The sequence below is a fragment of the Hemiscyllium ocellatum genome, chromosome 13 (genome assembly GCF_020745735.1).
Source record: "Hemiscyllium ocellatum isolate sHemOce1 chromosome 13, sHemOce1.pat.X.cur, whole genome shotgun sequence".
Taxonomy (NCBI): domain Eukaryota; kingdom Metazoa; phylum Chordata; class Chondrichthyes; order Orectolobiformes; family Hemiscylliidae; genus Hemiscyllium; species Hemiscyllium ocellatum.
In genome coordinates, this window is record NC_083413.1 from 4,735,394 (window position 1) to 4,757,304 (window position 21,911).

The following is a 21,911-nucleotide window of genomic DNA, read 5'->3' on the forward strand; positions in this document are numbered from 1 at the left end:
CAACAGTATGTGATGGATGGCAGTGATAGGAAGGGGCGGGGGGGAAGTCTCAGATACAGTCACATAGATGGGTTAACTCCAGGAAAGGTAAGAGAGGTAGGCAGCTAGTGGATATACCCATTTCAAACAGGTATGTTGTTTTGGGAAATGTAGGGGGTGATAGATTCTCTGGGGAACGTAGCACGAACAGCCAAGTTTCTGGTATTGAGACTGGCTCTAGTGCAACAAGGGGTACGTCGGCTTCCAAGAGATCAATCGTGTTAGGGTATTCTCTAGTCCGAGATACAGACAGACGTTTCTCTGGCCAGCAGCGAAAAATCAGAATGCTGTGTTGCTTCCCTGGTGCCAGGATCAAGGAAGTCTTGGAAAGGGTGCAGAATGTTCTCACAGGGGAGAGGGGCCAACAAGAGGTTATTGTCCACATTGGAACCAACGACATAGGAAGAGAAAAGGTTGAGATTCTGAAGGGTGATTACAGAGAGTTAGGCAGAAATTTAAAAAGGAGGTCCTCGATAGTAGTAATATCTGGATTACTCCCAGTGCTACGAGCTAGTGAGGGCAGGAATAGGAGGATAGAGCAGATGAATGCATGGCTGAGGAGCTGGTGCGTGGGGGAAGGATTCACATTTTTGGATCATTGGAATTGCTTTTGGGGTAGAAGTGACCTGTACAAGAAGCACGGATTGCATCTAAATTGGAAGGGGACTAATATACTGGCAGGGAGATTTGCCAGAGCTGCTCGGGAGGATTTAAACTAGTAAAGTGGTGAGGTGGGACCAAGGGAGATAATGAGGAAAGAGATCAATCTGAGACAGGTACAGCTGAGAACAGAAGCAAGTCAAACAAACAGTCAGAGCAGGCAGGGACAAATTAGGACTAATAAATTAAACTACATTTATTTCAATGCAAGGGGTCTAACAGGGAAGGCAGATGAACTCAGGGCATGGTTCGGAACATGGGACTGGGATATCATAGCAATTACGGAAACATGACTCAGGGATGGGCAGGACTGGCAGCTTAATGTTCCAGGATACAAATACTACAGGAAGGATAGAAAGGAAGGCAGAAGTGAGTGGGGATGGCATTTTTGATAAGGGATAGCATTACAGCTGTGCTGAGGGAGGATATTCCTGGAACGACATCCAGGGAAATTATTTGGGTGGAACTGAAAAATAGACAGGAATGGTAACCTTATTGGGATTGTATTATAGACCCTCGAATAGTCAGAGGGAAATTGAGAAACAAACTTGTAAGGAGATCTCAGATATCTGTAAGAATAATAGGGTAGTTATGATAGGGCAGGGCAGGTCAGGTAGTATCCAAGGAGCAGGAGAATCGACGTTTTGGGCATGAGCCTCAGGGCTCATGTCCGAAACGTCGATTCTCCTACTCCTTGGATGCTGCCTGACCTGCTGCAATTTTCCAGCAACACATTTTCAGCTCTGATCTCCAGCATCTGCAGTCCTCACTTTCTCCTAGTTATAGTAGGGGATTTTAACTTTCCAGACATCGACTGGGACTGCCATAGTGTTAAAGGTTTATTGGAGAGGAATTTCTTAAGTGTGTACAAGACAATTTTCTGATTCAGTGTGTGGATGTACCTACTAGAGAAGTTGCAAAACTTGACCTACTCTTGGGAAATAAGGCAGGGCAGGTGACGGAGGTGTCAGTGGGAGAGCACTTTGGGGTCAGCAACAATAATTCAGTTCGTTTTAAAATAGTGATGGAAAAGGATAGACCAGATCTAAGAGTTGAAGTTCTAAATTGGAGAAAGGCCAATTTTGACAGTATTAGGTGAGAACTTTCCAAATCTGATTGGAGGTAGATGTTTCCAGGTAAAGTTTCGCTGGAAAATGGGAAGTCTTCAGAAAATGAGACAACGAGAATCCAGAGAAAGTATATTCCTGTTAGAGTGAAAGGGAAGGCTGGTAGGTATAGGGGATGTTGGACGACTAAAGAAATTGAGGGTTTGGTTAAGAAAAAAGGAAGCATATGTAAGGTATAGACAGAATTCATTGAGTGAATCCTTAGAAGAGTATAAAGCAAGTGGGAGTATACTTAAGAGGGAAATCAGGAGGGCAAAACAGGAACATGAAATAGCTTTGGCAAGTAGAATTAAGGAGAATCCAAAGAGTTTTTACAAATACATAAAAGGACAAAAGGGTAACGAGGGAGAGGATAGGGCCCGTCAAAGATCAGTAAGGCGGCCTTTGTGTGGAGCCACAAAAAAATGGAGATACTAAATGAGTATTTTGCATCAGTATTTACTGAAGAAAAAGATATGAAAGATATAGACTGTAGGGAAGTGGATGGTGACATCTTGCAAAATATCCAGATTACAGAGGAGGAAGTGCTGGATGTCTTGAAACGCAAAAATGTGGATAAATCCCCAGGACCTGATCAGGTGTACCCGAGAACTGTGTGGGAGCAAGAGAAGTGATTGCTGGGCCTCTTGCTGAGATATTTGCATCATCGACAGTCACAGGTGAGGTGCTGGAAGACTGGAGGTTGGCTAACGTGGTGCCACTGTTTAAGAAGGACAGTAAAGACAAGCCAGTGAACTATAAACCAGTGAGTCTGACGTCGGTGATGGGCAAGTTGCTGGAGGAGGAAATGCTGAGGGACAGGATGTACATGTATTTGGAAAGGCAAGGACTGATTAGGGATAGTCAACATGGTTTTGTGCATGGGAAATCATGTCTCACAAACTTGATTGAGCTTTTTGAGGAAGTAACAAAGAGGATTGATGAGGGCTCAGTGGTAGATGTGATCTATATGGACTTCAGTAGGCAGTCGACAAGGTTACCCATGGGAGACTGATTAGCAAAGGTTAGATCTCATGGAATACAGGGAGAACTAGCCACTTGGATACAGAACTGGCTCAAAGGTAGAAGACAGAGGGTGGTGGTGGTGGGTTGTTTTACAGACTGGAGGCCTGTGACCAGTGGAGTGCCACAAGGATTGGTGCTGGGCCCTGTACTTTTTAATCATTTACATAAATGATTTGGATGCGAGCATAAGAGGTAAAGTTAGTAAGTTTGCAGATGACACCAAAATTGGAGGTGTAGTGGACAGCGAGGAGGGTTATTTCAGATTACAACAGGATCTTGACCAGATGGGCCAATTGGCTGAGAAGTGGCAGATGAAGTTTAATTCAGATAAATGCAAGGTGCTGCATTTTGAGAAAACAAATCTTAGCAGGACTTATACCCTTAATGGTAAGGTCCCAGAGAGTGTTGCTGAACAAAGAGACATTGGAGTGCAGGTTCATAGCTCCTTGAAAGTGGAGTTGCAGGTCGATAGGATAGTGAAGGCAGCCTTTGGTATGCTTTCCTTTATTGGTCAGAGTGTTGAGGACAGGAGTTGGGAGCTCATGTTGCGGCTGTTGGTTCATTGGTTTGGCCACTGTTGGAATATTGCATGCAATTCTGGTCTCCTTCCTATCGGAAAGATGTTGTGAAAGGGTTCAGAAAGGATTTACAAGGATGTTGCCAGGGTTGGAGGATTTGAGCTATAGGGAGAGGCTGAGCAGACTGGGGCTATTTTCCCTAGAGCATCGGAGGCTGAGGGGTGACCTTACAGAGGTTTACAAAATTAAGAGGGGCATGGATAAGGTATATAGATAAGATTTCTTTCCTGGGGTCAGGGAGTCCAGAACTAGACGGCATAGGTTTAGGGCGAGAGGGGAAAGATATAAAAGACACCTACGGGGCAACCTTTCCACACAGAGGGTGGTATGTGTATGGAATGAGCTGCCAGAAGTGGTGGAGGCTGATCCAAATGCCTCTTAAATGTTGCAATTGTATGGGTATATGGCTAGGAAGGGTTTGGAGGGATATGGGCCAGGTGCTGGCATGTGGGACTAGATTGATTTGGGATATCTGGTCGGCATGGACGGGCTGGACCGAAGAGTCTGTTTCCATGCTGTACATCTCTATCTCTATGATTCTATGACCTTGTCTATAGCGAGAGAAGGTTGGAAAATAATGGTTAGAGCTTTTGCTGTCTCTTGCCTTGCTTGCATTAGCAGCATGGGATACATTACATCTCGGTTTGGTGATTGATCCACTTTCAAGGATGTTAATATTTCCTCCTATACAAATTCTAGACTATGATACCTGCTTTGATCCTCTGTTTGTGAAAACAGATGCAAAATACTCATTAAGAACTGTGCCATGTGCTGTATTGCCACACAGGATACTTTTCTCGTGTTTAATTGGTTGTAAACTTTCCTTAGCTATCCTCTTACTCTTTATCTATTTATAAAACACATTTATGTCATTTGCATTCTGAAATATTAGCCTGTTTTCCCTCCAGAAATGTTGATCACCTAGTCTTTACGTTACATTTCAAGTTAAGCAGAGGTTCTTTCTAATGGGCAGGGAGCTGGTCAGTTCAGTTGTCTAGACAGTTAAAGTGCAATCCAGAATACAAAAACAGTGAAGCTCAAATCCCATATTGGCTCTGGTAGTTCATCCTTAGCTTGTCCCATGTTTGACGTGGAGTGGTGCCTCTCTGTCTATGAAACAAATTTTCTCCCCCAAAAGGATCTGCACGCACAATGGCCAATTACCAAGTTACCTTCCTATTGTAAAAGATGTAACATTTGTGTCTCACTGATGACGATCCAAGCTGTGACCCACCGTGTGGGCAGCGCAGTAGCTCAGTGGTTAGCACTGTTGCCTCACAGCACCAGGGACCCAGACTTGATTCCAGCCTTAGGCGACTGTCTGTGTGGAGTTTGCACATTCTCCCTGTGTCTGCGTAGGTTTCCTCTTGATGCTCCGGTTTCCTCTCACAGTCCAAAGATTTGCAGGTCAGGTGAATTGGCCATTCTAAACTGCGGTAAAAACAATGACTGCAGATGCTGGAAACCAGATTCTGAATTAGTGGTGCTGGAAGAGCACAGCAGTTCAGGCAGCATCCAAATTGCAGCGAAATCAGATTTGGATGCGGCCTGAACTGCTGTGCTCTTCCAGCACCACTAATCTAGAATCCATTCTAAACTGCCCATAGTGTTAGGTGCATAAGTCAGAGGGAAGTGGGTCTGGGTGGGTTACTCTTCAGAGGGTTGGTGTGGACTTGTTGGGCCAAAGGGCCTGTTTCCACACTGTAGGGAATCTAATCTAAGCTAAGCTGATCATTTAATTGAGCAAGTCAAATCAGAGAGTGAAACCCAGCTTGATAGGGCACAAGATTTACTTGAAATTTATTTACTTTGGTGGTCAGTCAGTGGGCACATTCACAAGAAGCTGCCCATGTATTTTTAACATCATAACATTGAAGGTTATTACACAAAAGAAATGAAAAAAAACAAAGCCACATGTGACAGTCTGAAAATATCCAAACATAAACCAGCAAATTGAAAGAGTCAACCATTTTTCACTCAACAGTTTCCTTTGCAGAGACTCAACCTAAGTGAAGTATTAATTCTACCATCTCTTTATTTCTTTAAGTTAATTTGCAAGAATTTCTTTACATTCAGATCTGATTCTCTCCATCTATCACCAAGACTTAAAGACATAGACTGACTTTTCTCACTGAATAACCTGGGGCTTTTTCCAGTTGCTTAGACTGCTTTCAGGCTGTCAAACAGCACATCTGTCTGAACGAATCTTTCCGTTTAAACTGAAACTGTTTCTGGCCTTTAGCAAGCACTTCAACAATTTGCTGGCTGGGTAGTTTGTCTCGTCATTTAGCTTATGTCACACAATTTCTAGGAAATGCTATTTTGATCCAATGCTTTAAAAAGAAATCCTAACAGTATTAAAAAAAGGTCACTTTTACTAAACTAAAAATCAAAAACCTATTAAGTCTATTTTAGAACCAAAGCTCCCAAGTCATATTATAAACTTACATCAACTCAGGAGTATCAGAGTTAAACGTTACTGAAAATTGCACCTTATTAGAATCATAGGGTCATAGAGATTAGCGAGTTTTGAGATGATGTTTCGCTCAGGTTGAGGTTCTGGATATAAGTTTGCTTGCAGAGCTGGAAGAATCGTTGTCAGACATTTTGTCACCATACTAGATAACATTGTCAGTGAACCTCTGGTGAAGCATTGGTGGTATGGCCTGCTTTTTATTTATGTGTTTAGGTTTCCTTAGGTTGGTGATGTCATTTTCTGTGATGATGTCATTTTCTGTTCTTTTTCTCGGGGTTGGTAAATGAGAAAGGACACCACTTCAGCTGGGACAACACATCCATCCTGGGACAAGCCAAAGACATGCATGAGAATTCCAAGAAGCATGGCATTTCAACCGGAACTCTATCAACAAACACATTGACTTGGATCACGTTTACCAATCCCTGAGAAAAAGAACAGGAAAGGATATCACCACATGAAATTCCATCACCAACCTAAGGAAACCTAAACACATAAATAAAAAGTGGGCCATACTAGCAGTGCTTCACCGGAGACTCACTGATGATTTTACCTAGTATGGTGACGAAATGTCTGAAAACAAACCTTCCAGCTCAGCAAGCAAACTTATATCGAGTCAGAGAAACGTACAGTATGGAAACAGACCCTTTGGTCCAACTTGTCCATGTCGATCAGATATCCTAACCTAATCCAGTTCCATTTGCCAGCATAACGCTCTAAACCCTTCTATTCACATGCTCACACCATACCTTTTAAAATGTTGTAATTGTACCAGCCTCCACCACTTCCTCTAGCAAATCATTCCATACATGCACCACCCTCTGTGTGAGAAGGTTGCCTCTTAGGTTCCTTTTAAATCTTTCCCCTCTCACCCTAACCATATGCCCTCTACTTCTGGACTAGCCAACCCCAGGGAAAATACCATGTCTATTTATCCTATCCATGTCTCATGATTTTATAGACCTCTGTAAGGTCACCCCCCCCAGCCTCTGACGCTGTAGGGAAAACAGCCCTAGCCTATTTAGCCTCTCGCCATAGCTGAAATCCTCCAACCCCGGCAACGTCCTTGTAAATCTTTTTTGAATCGTTTCAAGTTCACAACATCCTTCCAATAGGTGGGAGACCAGAATTGTATACAATATTACAAAAGTGGCCTAACCAATGTCTTGCACAGCCGCAACATGACCGCTCAACTCCTATACTCAATGCTCTGACCAGAAAAAGAAAGCATACCAAAATGCCTTCTTCACTATCCTGTCTACCTGTGTCTCCATTTTCAAAAAAATATTGTTTGGAATTTTTTTTTAAATATAGGGTTATCTGAAAATAATTAATTACATTTTTGGACTATTTGTCCATTCCTGGATTAAGAGAGTTTTTACCATGTGATTGCATTATTGTCTTAATTTTCAAGCAAAGTTGTAAGCAACTTTTTTTTTAAAACTGGAAATCAAAAGATTTTGAGTAAGCAGCTAATCAAAACTTTCAAGATGAGAGATGCTGTAAATTCCCTTAAATAATGAGGAAGACCTAGCTTTGAGATAGATAGGGAACTTCTAACAATTCCTAGAAACTCTCTCTGGACTTGATTAGACATAAGAGTCAGAGTAAAGACGACATTCCAGAAGTTGCAAGCTTTTCCCCGAAATCCTGTTCTCAGGAGAAGGTTCTGGAAATCTGATAGAGTTTTCAAATGCCAGTGTTTTGGTCTACCTGATGAAATTTTATTTTGATCAAAAAGTACACAATCTGCAGGCTGTCAGTCCATGTGGCATTTTATAAATTCCTACTTTGGAAATGGGACCAGTCTGATTCAAGTTGGAATACAAACAGTTGCTAACCTCACACCTTCAGTGCATTATCTGAGCTGAGATATCACTTTTTTAAAAAAACCCGTGTTATCTTGGGACTGTGACTTGAAAGAAGTTCTGTAATTTACATATCAATCAAAACCTGCAACCCCATTCTAATTGATTAAAGACTTAACAGCGATTTAAGTTTGTTCAATACATCACATCAGTTGTACGACACTTTGATTTTTTACTATTAATTCTGTGTCCTATAATCTTGCCCCACTAGCTGTTAAATTATTTTTTTCTGGAGATTCTTACACATGCCAACTTCTGTGAACAACCAAAATTTTATTAAGCACAATACAGTACAAGATTACTGGGAGGAACTTTTAACACACCTCGTAGGGCTTGTGGAGTTGTGTCAAAGTTCTCCCCGAACAAAGAAACAGTCCTTCCTTTATACAAAATCTTTATATCACAGTTAGCAATGCCCACAAGACAAACTTCAGCCATCCTCTCACAGTCACATGCTCCTCAAGACAAAATGAAGTGACCTGACCATCTCCAGAAACAATATAATTTAAATCATCCCTTAGTGGTCAAATCTGTCGCAAATAGTTTTTTTTCTAACTATAGGGGAGTAGTCAAATTCCAACTGTAATGTTCTTATTGATTTGTGAATTGGGGATGAAAATATAAATAATAGAATATGACAATGTAAACCGCTCTGAATGTCAAGGAAATGGTCATATAAATGGCTCTGAATAATAGGAGATGATAATGTAATTTCTTACAATCTGTCAGCTAGAGGCATCCCACCCTAACCTCAGGTCATCCAATTTCCTGCAGGTCAGCAGAGCAAATTAACTCTTTAATGTCACACTAGCTACCTAAGGAACAACACTCTGAAAGGTTACACTTCCAAATAAACTTGTTGGACTATAACCTGCTATGTGATTTTTAACATTGTCCACCCCAGTTCAACATTGCACCTCCACATCATGATAAAAATCTCAACCTCAAGACATTTGGCAAGTCCATAAGGACACTCACCAACCTTTACAGATGCACCATGGAAAGCATATTGTTCAGGTGCATAATGAACCTGGTATGGCAACTGCTCTGCCCAGGACCGTAAGAAACTACAGAAAGTTGTGTGCACAGCCCAGACCATCACAGGAGCCAACCATCCATCCATAGACTCCATTTACCTGGTTTGTTGCTGCGGAAGGGCTGACAACACCAAAGATGCATCGCACCCCTGTAATGATCTCAGACAAACTTGCATCAGGCAGAAGATATAGAACCTTAAACCCACACACCAATAGGTTCAGGAACAGCTTTTTCTCAGCTGTTATTAGAATGATGAATGGACTGTCTAAACTCAAATAATGCTGATCTCGCTAATGCTGATCTCGCCTGTGCAATGCAATCTAAGTTTTTATTTTACAACCTTTGATCTGTACATCCCTGCTTATCGTGATCTGCCTGTTCTGCAGACTGTACTTCAGTACATGTGACATAAAATCCATCAAAAAAAACTGGATTCTGACAATGTTCCAAAAATTCAAATCCAAGTTAATTGGAGTCAGACTTTATCTACCATCAATGGTGTTGCTATTATTCAACAGGAAAAGCAGAGCTGAAGAGTTATTACATTCAATCTTTTGATGTTAGATGTTTAGTCCCCGGGGTTTCTTTTCCCCCTTTGCCTTGAAACAAAACCTTTTCAAAGTCTCGTCTTTTTGTGTACTGTGAGAGAAATTAAAGAGATGTTGTTTTAATTTTGATCACAGTTTAGATGTTAAAGCAATTGGCAACTCTTGATAAAGATTAAGTATTGTTGACAGTAAACTGATGATTTTTAAGTTCAATAAACTGGTCTGGATGTTTCGTTTGTTCTGACTAATCACAGAAAAGACTGGAATTGGCAATTTTGATGATTGAATCAAGAAATTTAACGGTGAAGAGTGACTGGTTGAACAGTGGGTGTTTGATTCCCAGCACACCCCTCCCCTCAGTGTTGGAGAGGGCGCATCTGAAATGGTTTCACAGAAACGTAAAAGGACATTTCCAAATCTCTATCGATGTCAATGGAAGAAAACACAAACCAACTGGCTGAAATTACCACACAAATTACCGAAATGCCAAAAGCAGACTGACAAAGCCTATAATACTAGCAGAAATTGCTGGAGAAAGTAGGTAGGGCTGACAACATCTGTGGAGAGAGAAACTGAGATAGCGTTTCTGGTCCAATGAGCGTTCTAATGAAGGATCTGTTAACTCTGTTCCTTTGCTAGACCTGCCGAGTTTCTTCAGCAATTTCTCTTTTGGCTTCAGATGTCCAGCATCCTCAATTCCAGGTTCAATTTTTGCAAAAGATGAAATCACCAATGGGAGAAGAGAGAGAGAGAAAAAATCCCACTTGTTTATTTTTGATCTTTCTAAAAAAAAATGAATAAGTCAAGCATTTTCTCTTGGAGACATTCTGGCACCCAGAGCAAATCCCTTAGCCTTGGGAAACGCTGCTTGCAGAGTGTCTTACTCTCCCAACCTCCTCCAGTTTTTTTTAAAAAAAACGCTTTTATTTAAAGTAAATTGATAGAACCAATCTGATGCACAGTTGGGGTACAGACAGACTCTGCCCTCAGACCTTTAATGCATCGTCTGAACGGAGATGTCACCCTTACTTTTATAAAACCTTACGTTATCTTGGGAATGTGACTTGAAAGAAGCTTTTTGATTTGCATATTAGTGAATCAAAACCTGCAACCCCATTCTAAGTGATTAAAGATGTAACAGCAATTTAGGTGTGTTCAAGACATCGCATTAGTTGCATGACGCTTCAATCATTTACTATAAACTCGGTGTCCTATGATCCTGATTTGGAGATGCCGGTGTTGGACTGGGGTGTACAAAGTTAAAAATCACATAACACCAGGTTATAGTCCAACATGTTTAATTGGAAGCACATGGGCTTTCGGAGCAACGCTCCTTCATCAGGTGATTGTGGAGGGCTCGATCGTAACACAGAATTTATAGCAAAAATTTGCAGTGTGATGTAACTGAAATTATACATTGAAAAATTGATTGTCTGTTAAGCCTTTCATCTGTTAGAATAGTGATAGTTTCACTTCTTTCATGTGTAAATTACAAAACCTTTGTTTTTAAATTGCATTCTCGGGTTAACTGCTAACAATGGTGATAGCTAGACAATATGTTGAAGGTGTTAGCCCCCTGTGTTCTCTGTCTATGACCTGGTGTTTAGATTGATTCTAATCTAAAAAGTGAGATAACAGAGTTTTACATAAATTCCAGCAGTGTTTGAGCTCAGAGTTCTACATGAATGTATGCAGTATTTGAGCAAAGTGCAATGTAACTCTGCAATACAAATTCACCACACAAAATATGTGTGTGCATGTGGGCCTTTGTCTGTCTGTCTGTCTGGGGTGGGGGTTGAGAGTGTGAGAAAGTGTGCGTGTGTAGTGGGTACACAGTGTCTTAAATCTGCGAGGGGGTGCATGTGTGAGCGTGGGAGTGTGTGTGTCTATAAGGGGGTGTGTGGGTGTCTGTGTGCGCATCTGTGTACCTGTGTCCGTGTGTATGTGAGGCATATGTGTGTAGGAATATTTGTGCGTGTGTCGTGCAATGGTGATCACCTGGAATGTGACATGAACCAATGTCCTGGTTGAGGCCCTCCTTATAGGTACTGAACTTAGCTATCAGCCTCTGCTCCCTGTCCCGAAGTCCACCTTGGAGGATGGTCACCCAGAGGTCTGAGGCTGAATGTCCTGGACCATTGAAGTGTTCCCCAACTGGGAGGGACCCCTCCTGTCTGTTGATTGTTGTGCGGTGCCCATTCATCCGTTGTTGTAGCCTTTGCTCGGTTTCCCCAATGTACCATACCTCCGGGCATCCTTGCCTGTTGGATGCAGGATGGGCTCCACACAATAATCAACAGACAGGAGGGTTCCCTCCCAATTGGGGAACACTTCAGTGGTCCAGGACATTCAGCCTCAGACCTTCGGGTGACCATCCTCCAAGGTGGACTTCGGGACAGGTAGCACGGGAAAGTGGCTGAGCAGAGGCTGGTGGCTAAGTTCGGTACCCATAGGGAGGGCCTCAACCTGGACCTTGGCTTCATGCCACATTACAGGTGATCACCATTGCACTACACACTCTCACACACACAGATATGCACACAGACACCCACATCAGGTCATAGACAGAGAAGACCAGGGGCGAAAACCTTCAACATATTGTCTAGCTATCACCATTGTTAACAGCTAACCCAAGAATGCAACTTTAAAAAAAAGTGTTTTGTGATTTACACATGAAAGAAGTGAAACTATCACTATATTCTAATAGATGAAAGGCTTAGCAGACTATCATTTTTTCAATGTATAATTTCAGTTACATCACAATTTTTGCTATAAATTCTGTGTTACGATCGAGCCCTCCACAATCACCTGATGAAGGAGCGTTAAACCTGTTGGACTATAACCTGGTGTCCTATGATCCTGCCCGACTGGCTACCTGACGAAGGAGCAGCGCTCTGACAGCTTGTACTTCCAAATAAATCTGTTGGACTATAACCTAGTGTTGTGTATTTTTAACTTAAAAATAAATTGGAAAGGAGGAGATGTCTTATCAGACGGCAGGGTTCTCATTAGACAGAGAGAGAGAGATATGATTTAACCTGAAGGTGCTCCACCTCAGAGTCGAAAACACATCGAAAACAGCGTGTGCAGTCCTCACTTTCTCCTATTCGTTGCCCACTCCTCAGGCCAGGGGAGTGAGTGAGTGAGACGTCTCTCAAGAAGAAGAAAAAAACAGAAATTGCTGGCAAGTCTCAGCGTGGGGGGACAGGAATGAGAGTTAACTACGAGAGTGACCCTTCCTCGTGGTGATGGGTGAGGCTGGGAGCAGAGGGGTGAGGCTGGGAGCAGAGGGCTCTGTACCTGCTGCTTTATTTTCTCCTGAAAATCCCCCCCCCCCGTCCAGTACTGACCTCGGAGTCTGTCACCAGTAGCTGATGGTAGTCCTTACTGGGTGCTGGAGCCTGAGCACGGATTTCGAAGAGCGTGCCTTTTAACAGAGACGCCATTTTGGACGCTTCTCATTACCAGAGCAACGGCGTCGAATGTCAACAACAGCAGCCGCGACTAGTTTTACTTTACACCGTGTCTGCACAGCGCCAATTCGACACCCACACCACTTTAATAATTTTGGCGGCCGGGGGGGGAAACAGGATTTTTTAAAAAAAAATAAATCACCGCTGCCCGACGAGGCCAATTAAAAAAATTATTGTCAAGGGCTCCGGGCCTGACCGACGGCGCCCGGGACTCGAGAGGTTGTGACCCCGCGGAGTGATCCCCTGACGGTGAAGAGGAGGAGGAGGAAGGAGAGAGAGTTGATTAATTGTAAATACAGCTGATTATCTATGTCTTTTTCTTCTTAAAAAAAAGAAAAGGGGAAGAATTGCACGTCGGTAGATTTGAAAGGATGTAGAGGGAAGCGAGAGAGAGAGAGAAAAAAAGGCTGAGGTATGGATGATAGGAAATGAGTAAGGGGTGAAAGAAAGCCGTCTTTATTTAATTTTTAATCTCTCTCTCTCTCTGTGGAAGGCCAGGAAGGGAGTGAGAGGGTTTTCCCCTCCTCCCCCATCCCCAAACCTTCCCCCGTTGACAGTGAATGGATGGAGCTGAGAAATAGTGCAGTGGAAGGATACATGGGCAGAGGGAGAAGCTGTGGAGGCTGAGAGTTAGAGAGAGAGGGCAGAGGGAGAGCTGGTGGCAGGACAGGCAGTAGAATTGGAACAAACTAGGTAATAACATTTACTTCCAACAACAGCAACAGATAGATATATATAAAAAAAAGGAGTGGTGGAACCCACTTGTTTATTCTTGATCTTTTTGTTAAACAAAACAAGGATTTTCTTCTTTGGAGACATTAATTCCTGGCACCAGAATGAATTCCTTAGCCTTGTAAGAAGCAGGGTGTGTTGGATTAACTCTTCCCTTTTTTTTCTCTGTTTGTGTGTTTGAAAAGAGCTACCCTTGTATCTGAAAGAATTGGAAAGGAGTATGTGTGTTAATCTTATTTGAATCAGTTTGTGGTTGTTTCCCCTCGTTTCGCCCCTTTTTTTAATTTGCTCTGCTAACATCTGAGTGATCAGCTGAAGCTTTTTGGCTTTCTTTCCCCCCCCCCCTCCCTTGTCTATTCCCTCAATCCCCGAGTGCTTTTCCTGTTTGTGATGGGAGGGGAAAAGAGAGAGAGAAAGAGGGAGGCCCTTTCAACCCGAACACTGGGCTCAGCCTGGCATTCGCCTTGCTCAGGGGCCAGGGGGCAAAAGCAAAATGGTTTGGATCTACAATATATTTTACTCAAGTTGTTTGTGTTTGGCGGGGGGGGGGAGGGTGCTTTCTTTGGTGTGTAGACGAGATTAGTTTCTTTTTCCTTTGTTTTTGAGGAGGGGAGGGCTATGATAGAGGGAGGTTTTTTTTTGTAATATTTCCCCTCCTCCCCCCATCCCCACTCTCTGATCCCCCCCCCCCCCTTTTCTTTCCCAGCAGCACTTGGTGTTTGACGTTTCCACATCCGGCGACAGCTGTAACTCCGACAGCGGGGATTGACGCTGGACACACAGGCCTGGACGCTCATTTCCACCACCAACCCCCCCCCCTCCTCCCCAAACTCACCCTCCCCACCCCTCCCCAGACACCACCTTCCCTAGCTTTAAAGACAGACTGCTGGCTTGATGTGATCCAGGAAGGAGACAGCTAAGCTCGAACCGTTTTTGTTGTTGTTGTTCCTGTAAATGTAGTTGCTTACACCCTCTTCCTTTGGTGGCTGTTGGGTTTTAAAACCCACTACGAGGTAGGCCGCTTATAGCCATAATGAAGGCTCTAAAATAAAGACCCGTTGTCTGGGCCTGATCAGTAATATTTTCCATGATCCAGACGGATGTACAATATTACCCCATTTTTTTTTTGGCGAGTATTAATTTGTGTGTGTTAGTTCGAGAAGCTACCATACTTCAATTTGAAAAGCAAGGGTTGGACGGGAGTGTTGCTTTGGGACAGATTATTTCTTTCGTTCAAAAATAACCAGCTGTTTCTGTAGCCCCGACACCGACCATGGCGGTGCAGTCCTGCCGCAGCACTGTTGTGTAGGCCGCAAAAGTAAACAGGACTAGCCAACGCACCACGTATCTCCGTAAAGCTATTGTCTCTCTTAATTTCGACAAAGGGACACCGTTTATTAAGCTGATGCATCTAAACTTTTCTGTATGCACACAGAACCGAAAGTTCGGTACCATTTTTTTTAGGTTTATTAGGAAGTCTGAAACTCCCCAGTCTCCCTCAATTTGTGGAAAGCAAGTTTGAGTTTAATTTGGCTTCATCAAGAAGTCAGCGTGTTCTGCCAAGAATAATCGTCACCAAACGACTATTGGTTATGGCTGCTCACACAATCTGATGTGCATAAAGTGCAAAATGCAACTTCTTTCGCATAATTTCTGAATTTATTAAGAGGAAAGGGACAGTTTTATGGGCATGGGCATATTCATTTTCTCCATGGACCTTTTTGTACAAGGAAAAAAGAAAGTGGGCAAGAACCATTTTGGGGTTGACAGCATCAAAATTGAGTGTAAAGGCTATGTTTTTCAGTGGGTAACAATATTACAATATTAAGGCTAATTCACCCCCACTTTGCTGAAAACCAGTATTTGTTTTTAGCACTTCTCTGATGCCTTAATTTGTCTTAAAATTTAAATGAGTGTTAGAGTATTTCCCTCAAATGTATGTTGGCAAGTTCAATTTGGTTTTGCTTGCAGTTGTCATGAGTGTTCTTGTCAGGGAAGAGAATGGGGGTGATGAGGACTGCTGTTGGTTTCAACAAAACTAAAGGAAAACAAATCAAGGATCCATTTTGGAAACGTTTCAACTTGATTATAACAGCACCAAGAATTGATTGTTATTCCTTGTTGAAAGTCACTAAGCTTTCAAAGGAGTGAGGCAAAATAGTGTTTTATTGAACTTTTTTACATCTGAAAGTGTCCAATCTGCTTGTGAAATGCATTGAATTTGGTCCCATGTTAAAAGATCCTAGAATAGTCTCTTGGACATATCAGTGAGCAAGAATCCCACTAATTTCAAGGCTTGGTTTCTGTTTAAAAACCAAAAACAATTGTGGATGCTGTAAATCAGAAACAATACTGAAAATTGCTGGAAAAGCTCAGCAGGTTTGGCAGTATCTGGAGATAAATCACAGTTAACATTGTAGGTTGAGTGACTCTTAGAATGTTCCAGTTGTTTTTGTTTGTTTGCTTTAGCATCGTTGCAAATTATGCATCAAACCTGTAGGTGGGTTTTGCAACCTCTGCGATCAGTGATAGGTCATTATTCAGATTGGACCACTGATCTTTAGGGGTGCAAAAGAAATTTTGCATGAAGTTGAAATAAAATTTCATTATACATTAAGCCCAAGTTAGAGTATTACGTCAAGTGAACTCCAAATCCTTTCCTTGTTCATGGTGATATAAAGTCAAACTGAGAGACTTAATTTTGTTTTAACCTGGAATAAAGTTTTCAAAATAGGTTTTTTCTTAGATTTGGCAATTGTTTGGTAATACTTCAAACACTCACTGTGTGCATCTATGACTCTGACATTTTGGCTCTGCTACTGGTAGAAAAGGACGTTGTCCATTGTTATGAATGTCATTGTCAATGTTTTCAGAAATGTTGGAGTGTGTATATTATTTAATGTTTAATTCTGAATTTTTGATATCATCTGTTTATCTCTGAAACTGGCAGGTTCAACTTCAGCATTTTTTGTTCCCCTCTGCTTACAGGTCAGTTTTCACGTGATGTTCCTGCTTGGGGTGCAATGAGGGTTATATAAGCTGGCACTGATGTCCTTGCTGGATTTGTAAGTAAAGAGATCGAAGAATTGTATTGACAGCTTTGGAGTAGATATACTAAAATCGGCAAAATTGTTGGGGAACTTAATAAATTTGTATTTAAGAATGAATCTGTGGAGTGACCTCCCCAGTATGAGTTGCCAGTAGGTCCAATGTTTGCTTAATGGGTGAAATTGGGAGAGAACTATTTTGATAGAACATCAATCGAAAATTAATAGTAATGACTTTAATTTTGACTCTGTTCTGCTACTCTAATATCAGGCTTTGTTGAACTGCAAAATTCACCTCCTTTCCCATTCATATTGAACTGGTAGTGTGATGTATTAAGGAACATTGTACTGGAGAAAACCATGTGGATTCTGGTTTTAGAAACACTTATCTAGTTTTGACCAAAATCAGGAATGGTTTTCATTAAAGCAAACAATAATCAAGGGAAAAACCTACAGCCACCAGAAGGGTTAAGCAGCTCTAAATGGTTCATTTGAAGGCAGTTTTAGGTTCCTTTGGTCCATAGTTTAAGAAATATGCGCAGTCCTAAATATTTACTGCAAACAGCATGGTGGCTCAGTGGTTAGCACTGCTGCTCACAGCCCCAGGGACCTGGGTTTGATTCCAGCCTTGGGCGACTGTGTTTGTTTGTGTGGAGTTTGCACATTCTCCCCGTGTCTGTATGGATTTCCCCCGTGTGCTCCAGTTCCTCCCATGATCCAAAGATGTGCAAGTTAGGTGAATTGGCCATGCTAAATTGCCCATAGCATTCAAGGATGTGTAGGATAGGTGCATCGGTCAGGAGTAAATGTAAAGTAAAAGGGTAGGGGAATGGGTCTAGGTTACTGTTCGGAGGGTTACTGTGGACCTGTTGGGCCAAATGGCCTATTCCCAAACTATAGGGATTCTCTGATTAAAACTTCAAGTCTAAACATCTGCTTTTGCTCTTGTGCAAAAATAATAATAGATAAGTAAACTTCTCTCTACTTTGGGGTTGTTCCTGTCAAGTGTTTTCAGTGGAGATAGAATTGGAGTGCCTTATTCATAGTTGAGAAACTGGATTTTTTGACTAAAGGACTGATAAGGCAATAGGCCAGAGTAGAGATTGATGTCATTCAATAAGTTCCTTTTATTTGGAACCTATTCTGAAGTGCAAATTGTTTTATGAAAATTCAGATAATAACTGAGTGCCTTCTCAATTGACCCATCTTTAGTTCTCTTTTCTGTAGATGTGACAAAATGCATCATTGTTAATTATCACTGTTTTGAAAAAGTCATACTTGATCAATATGAAATGTAGTTCATGTACAACAAGATCCCACATAGTATGGGATAGCGTTTGTTGTTTTGATCTGTGGGTTTTGTGCAATGCTCAAGAAAGTGTCTTTAGGTTTTATATCCATTTGAAGGTGCTGAGGGGATCTGTGTTGAACATCAAAAGACGATGTAGCATTGCATTAGTACTGCATATAAATATCGACCTAAATATACCTGCTTAATTTTTGAAGTGTGTCTTGAACTCAACTTAGTCTCCCTCCTGCCTTTGATCGTGTGAGGTGTAATTGTGACTTATCAAGAAAGCAAATAAATCCTGGACCAATAAGTTGCAACTGTGTGAAGCTAGAGTTCAGAAATAAAGTAATTAGCCTATTGCTGAAACATTTTTCCAAGTTCATTAAAAGTTTGTTTAATGGCAAGCCTTTTAATGAGTTTCGCTCCTGTCCACTTTTTTGTTGATCATTTGGGGAAAGATGGTGAATTCATATTGGGCAAAAGGAACATTTAGGTTTAATTGATTTTTAACATTTCTTCTAAGATTCCATTCATCCATAGTTTTCAGAAGTACATATCTGGCAAGCATGAGGAATGGAGTTTGTCAGTTACCTGATTCTATGGTTACATGAGAAGTACTAATCATGGCTGGGAGAATTTGACTCATTGCTGCCACAAGATGGATGTGCAGTTTTAACATGAGCATAACAAACCAATGGTTCCCATTTGAATCTGGGCATTCTCATGAGAGCACATGGCAGCTTCAAGGTCAATTTTGAACTAATTTTAATGCATCTGATTGCTAATACAGTCCCTTTTATCCCAAGCAGTTGCATGAGTATTCCAGATACTTGGGATCCAGGCAACTGGGACTATACTTGTGCTGTGGGATGCACAGTGTTCAGTATAATTGATATTATAGAACATAGAACATTACAGCGCAGTACAAGCCTTTCGGCCCTTGATGTTGCACCACCCTGTCATACTAATCTGAAGCCCATCCCACCTACACTATTCAATGTACATCCATTTGCCTGTCCAGTGACGACTTAAATGCACTTAAACTTGGCGAATCTACTACCATTGCAGGCAAAGCATTCCATACCCTTACTACTCTCTGAGTGAAGAAACTACCTCTGATATCTGTCTTATACCTATCTCCCCTCACTTTAAAGTTGTGTCCCCTCGTGTTTGCCGTTCCCCTGTTTGGAAAAAGACTCTCCCTGTCCACCCTATCTAACCCTCTGATTATCTTGTATGTCACTATTAAGTCACCTCTCAACCTCCTTCTCTCTAACGAACAGCCTCAAGACCCTCAGCCTTTTCTCATAAGACGTTCCTTCCATACCAGGCAACATCCTAGTAAATCTCCTCTACACCTTTTCCAAAGCTTCCACATCCTCCTCATAATGCGGTGACCAGAACTGTACACAGTACTCCAAGTGCGGCCGTACCAGAGCTTTGTACAGCTGCAGCATAACCACCTGATTCCGGAACTCAAACCCTCTATTAATAAAGGCCAAAACACTATGCTGCCTTAACAACCCTGTCAATCTGTCAATGATTTTTGAATTTTGTTGCCTTTGGTGGAAAGTAGTTAAATGGTTACTCTTTAATAACAATTGATCCAATCTAGAACATGACCATTCAGCCCATTGTATCTGCATTGGCTGTCTCAGCAATTTACTTAGTACTGACCTCCTGTCTTTTCCCTGTAACCTACTGCATTGTTCTTTTTCAAATAACAATGTAACTTTTTTTCTTGCATACTGTGATTGAGCCTGTTTCCATCACACTCTTACATAATGATTTCTGGACCTTAATCGCTGACTGCATGAGACTTACTGGCATTGCTTTTGCCAGTTACTTTAAATCTGTGTCCCCTCATTCTTGATCCTATCCAAAATGGGCAGTTTCTCCCTGTCCACTCTGTTGGTCTCTCAAGGTTCTGAATATTGCCATCCAATCTACACTAGGTTTTCTCTTTTCTCAGGAAAATAGTTTTAATGTACCAATCTGACTTCAAGACTGAAGTTTTTCATTCCTAGAATCATTCTTTTGAGTCTTTTTATATTTTCAATTTCTTTGCGTCTCTTTCCAAATTAGTCCTATAGAAGCTTAACATAATCTCTTAACCCTTGTGGTCTATGCCTCTGTTAATTAAAGCCAAGGATACTGAATGCTTTACTAGCTATTATCTCAAACTCTCATGCCCCTTCCAATGAGTTCTGTGTTTTTACACTCAGGTCTTTCTGTTTCTCCACACCCTTTACAGTTGTAACCCTCAATTTATATTATCCTGATGTTTCTCCTTACCAAAATTAATTACACCAGTTGCCCTGCATTGAATTTCAACTGGTACCTGATTTGACTGGTCATATCCTTTTGAAGTTCAATACTACTCTCTTCATAGTTCATAATATGCCCAAATTTTGTACTTTGGGTCATTTTTTTTTCTCAGGAAAATAGTCCTAACAGCTGCTTTGTGCCAGCTCAGCATTACCATTAAATATGAGATTTCAAACATTTTATCGATTTCCTCTTTTTAATACTTTATCTAACTGCCACTCTGGGGAAAAAGAATTAACTGCCTTTTGCAGAAATAAATTCCTTTGCATCTCTGTTAAATCAATGTCCCCATCATTCTGTATCTATCCCCTCATCTGAGATTTTCCCCACTCGTGGAAACATCATTTCCATCCAGCATGTCCTCTTGGAATCTTCTGTTTCAATATGATCACCGTTCGTTCTTCTAAACTAAAATAAAGTCCTTTTGTATAGCTGATCCAGATACATCAGCCCCTTCATCTCCGGAATCAGGCCGGTGAATCTGTTTCAAACAGCCTCCAGGGGCAGTATGTCACTTTTTTTTTTAAGTACAGGGACAAAAATTGAACATCGTAATTCAGTTGTAAACTCACGAACGTGCTGAACAGTTTTGATAAGACTGCCATGTTTGTAAACACCCACCCACTCGGCAATAAAAGCCAAAATTCAATTTGCTGCCTTAATTAGTTGCTGCTGGAAGCTGACATTTTTGCTTGTGGACAAGAATACACTGATATCTTTGTGCTACACATTTTTGCAGAGTCTCTGTCCATAATAGTCTACCTTTTGATTCTTCCAACCGAAGTGCATGACCTCTCAGTTTTCTACATGAAACTCCATATGCCAAGTTATTGCCCACTCACTTGGCCTAACTGTAACCACTTTGTAGATTCCTTATGTCTTCATTCCAAGACATCCTCCCATCTATTGTATCAACAGCAATTTTGAATATATTACACTATGATCCCTCCAAGTTATTATTAATGAATAATTGAGGACTGAGAACTCATCCTTGCGTCATGCCACTAGTTATCATCATTCCAACCCGAAGAAGACCCATTAATCTTGATTCTGTTATCCAGTCCTCAATCTGTGCTAACATAATCTCCCCTCCACAATATATTGCGAATATATAACCCTATGAATGTATGCAAATTGAAGTGTAGCTACTTGTACCATTTGTGTGTTGGTTTTTGTTGGCTTGAGTTCCATTGCATCATGCACCTTGTTTCTGAGAAATATTGAAATTTAAAGTACCTACTTTGCCATTAGCCAATTCCCGATGAAGGGCTTTTGCCCGAAACGTCGATTTCGCTGCTCCTTGGATGCTGCCTGAACTGCTATGCTCTGCCAGCACCTCTAATCCAGAAATTGAACTTTTATTGCCAGTTTGAAGTTCCACACCCTTTTAGGTGTTATGCAATACATAAGGCTGTTTTGCAACCTCAAAAAATGACTAGATGGGAATAATTGAAAGTTTCATGAATTTTGTGGTTGATACTGCCTATGAAATAGCAGGTTAGGATTTCAAGTTTTGAATAATCAAGGTAAATGAGAGTCAATAGTATGTGTGTGAGGAGGAAAAAAACCCTTGCATTTCTACTGTTCACCTTCTGCCAAGGAAGTAGGTTACCTATTCCTGGGAGCAAACACTGATCACTGAAGTAGATTCAGACGTACTTGACCACTTCATTTATATTGAACGGTGGTTGGTGAACTTGA

At 41.5% G+C, this 21,911-nt stretch overlaps 2 protein-coding genes across 10 annotated transcripts in view; one reads left to right on the plus strand and one right to left on the minus strand.

The window, feature by feature from the left end:
* Nucleotides 1-13,034, minus strand: part of LOC132821755 (F-box only protein 36-like) — a 93,346-nt gene extending 80,312 nt beyond the window's left edge. Inside the window, exon 1 of the mRNA XM_060834493.1 lies at nt 12,690-13,034. Coding sequence (XP_060690476.1) covers nt 12,690-12,785 — 96 coding nt within the window. The 5' untranslated portion in view covers nt 12,786-13,034. The remainder of the gene's footprint in view (nt 1-12,689) is intronic.
* Nucleotides 13,035-13,036: 2 nt separating this feature from the next.
* trip12 (thyroid hormone receptor interactor 12) overlaps nt 13,037-21,911 on the plus strand; it is a 210,236-nt gene continuing 201,361 nt past the window's right edge. For 3 of the 9 annotated variants that reach the window (XM_060834485.1, XM_060834482.1, XM_060834490.1), the window contains exons 1-2: nt 14,331-14,557; nt 16,533-16,609. The gene's annotated coding sequence lies outside the window, so the exon portion shown is untranslated. Of the gene's footprint in view, nt 13,102-13,143; nt 13,225-13,441; nt 13,506-13,975; nt 14,041-14,330; nt 14,558-16,532; nt 16,610-21,911 lie in introns of those variants that run through there. The other 6 variants (XM_060834491.1, XM_060834492.1, XM_060834486.1 and 3 more) reach the window with 5 other exon arrangements.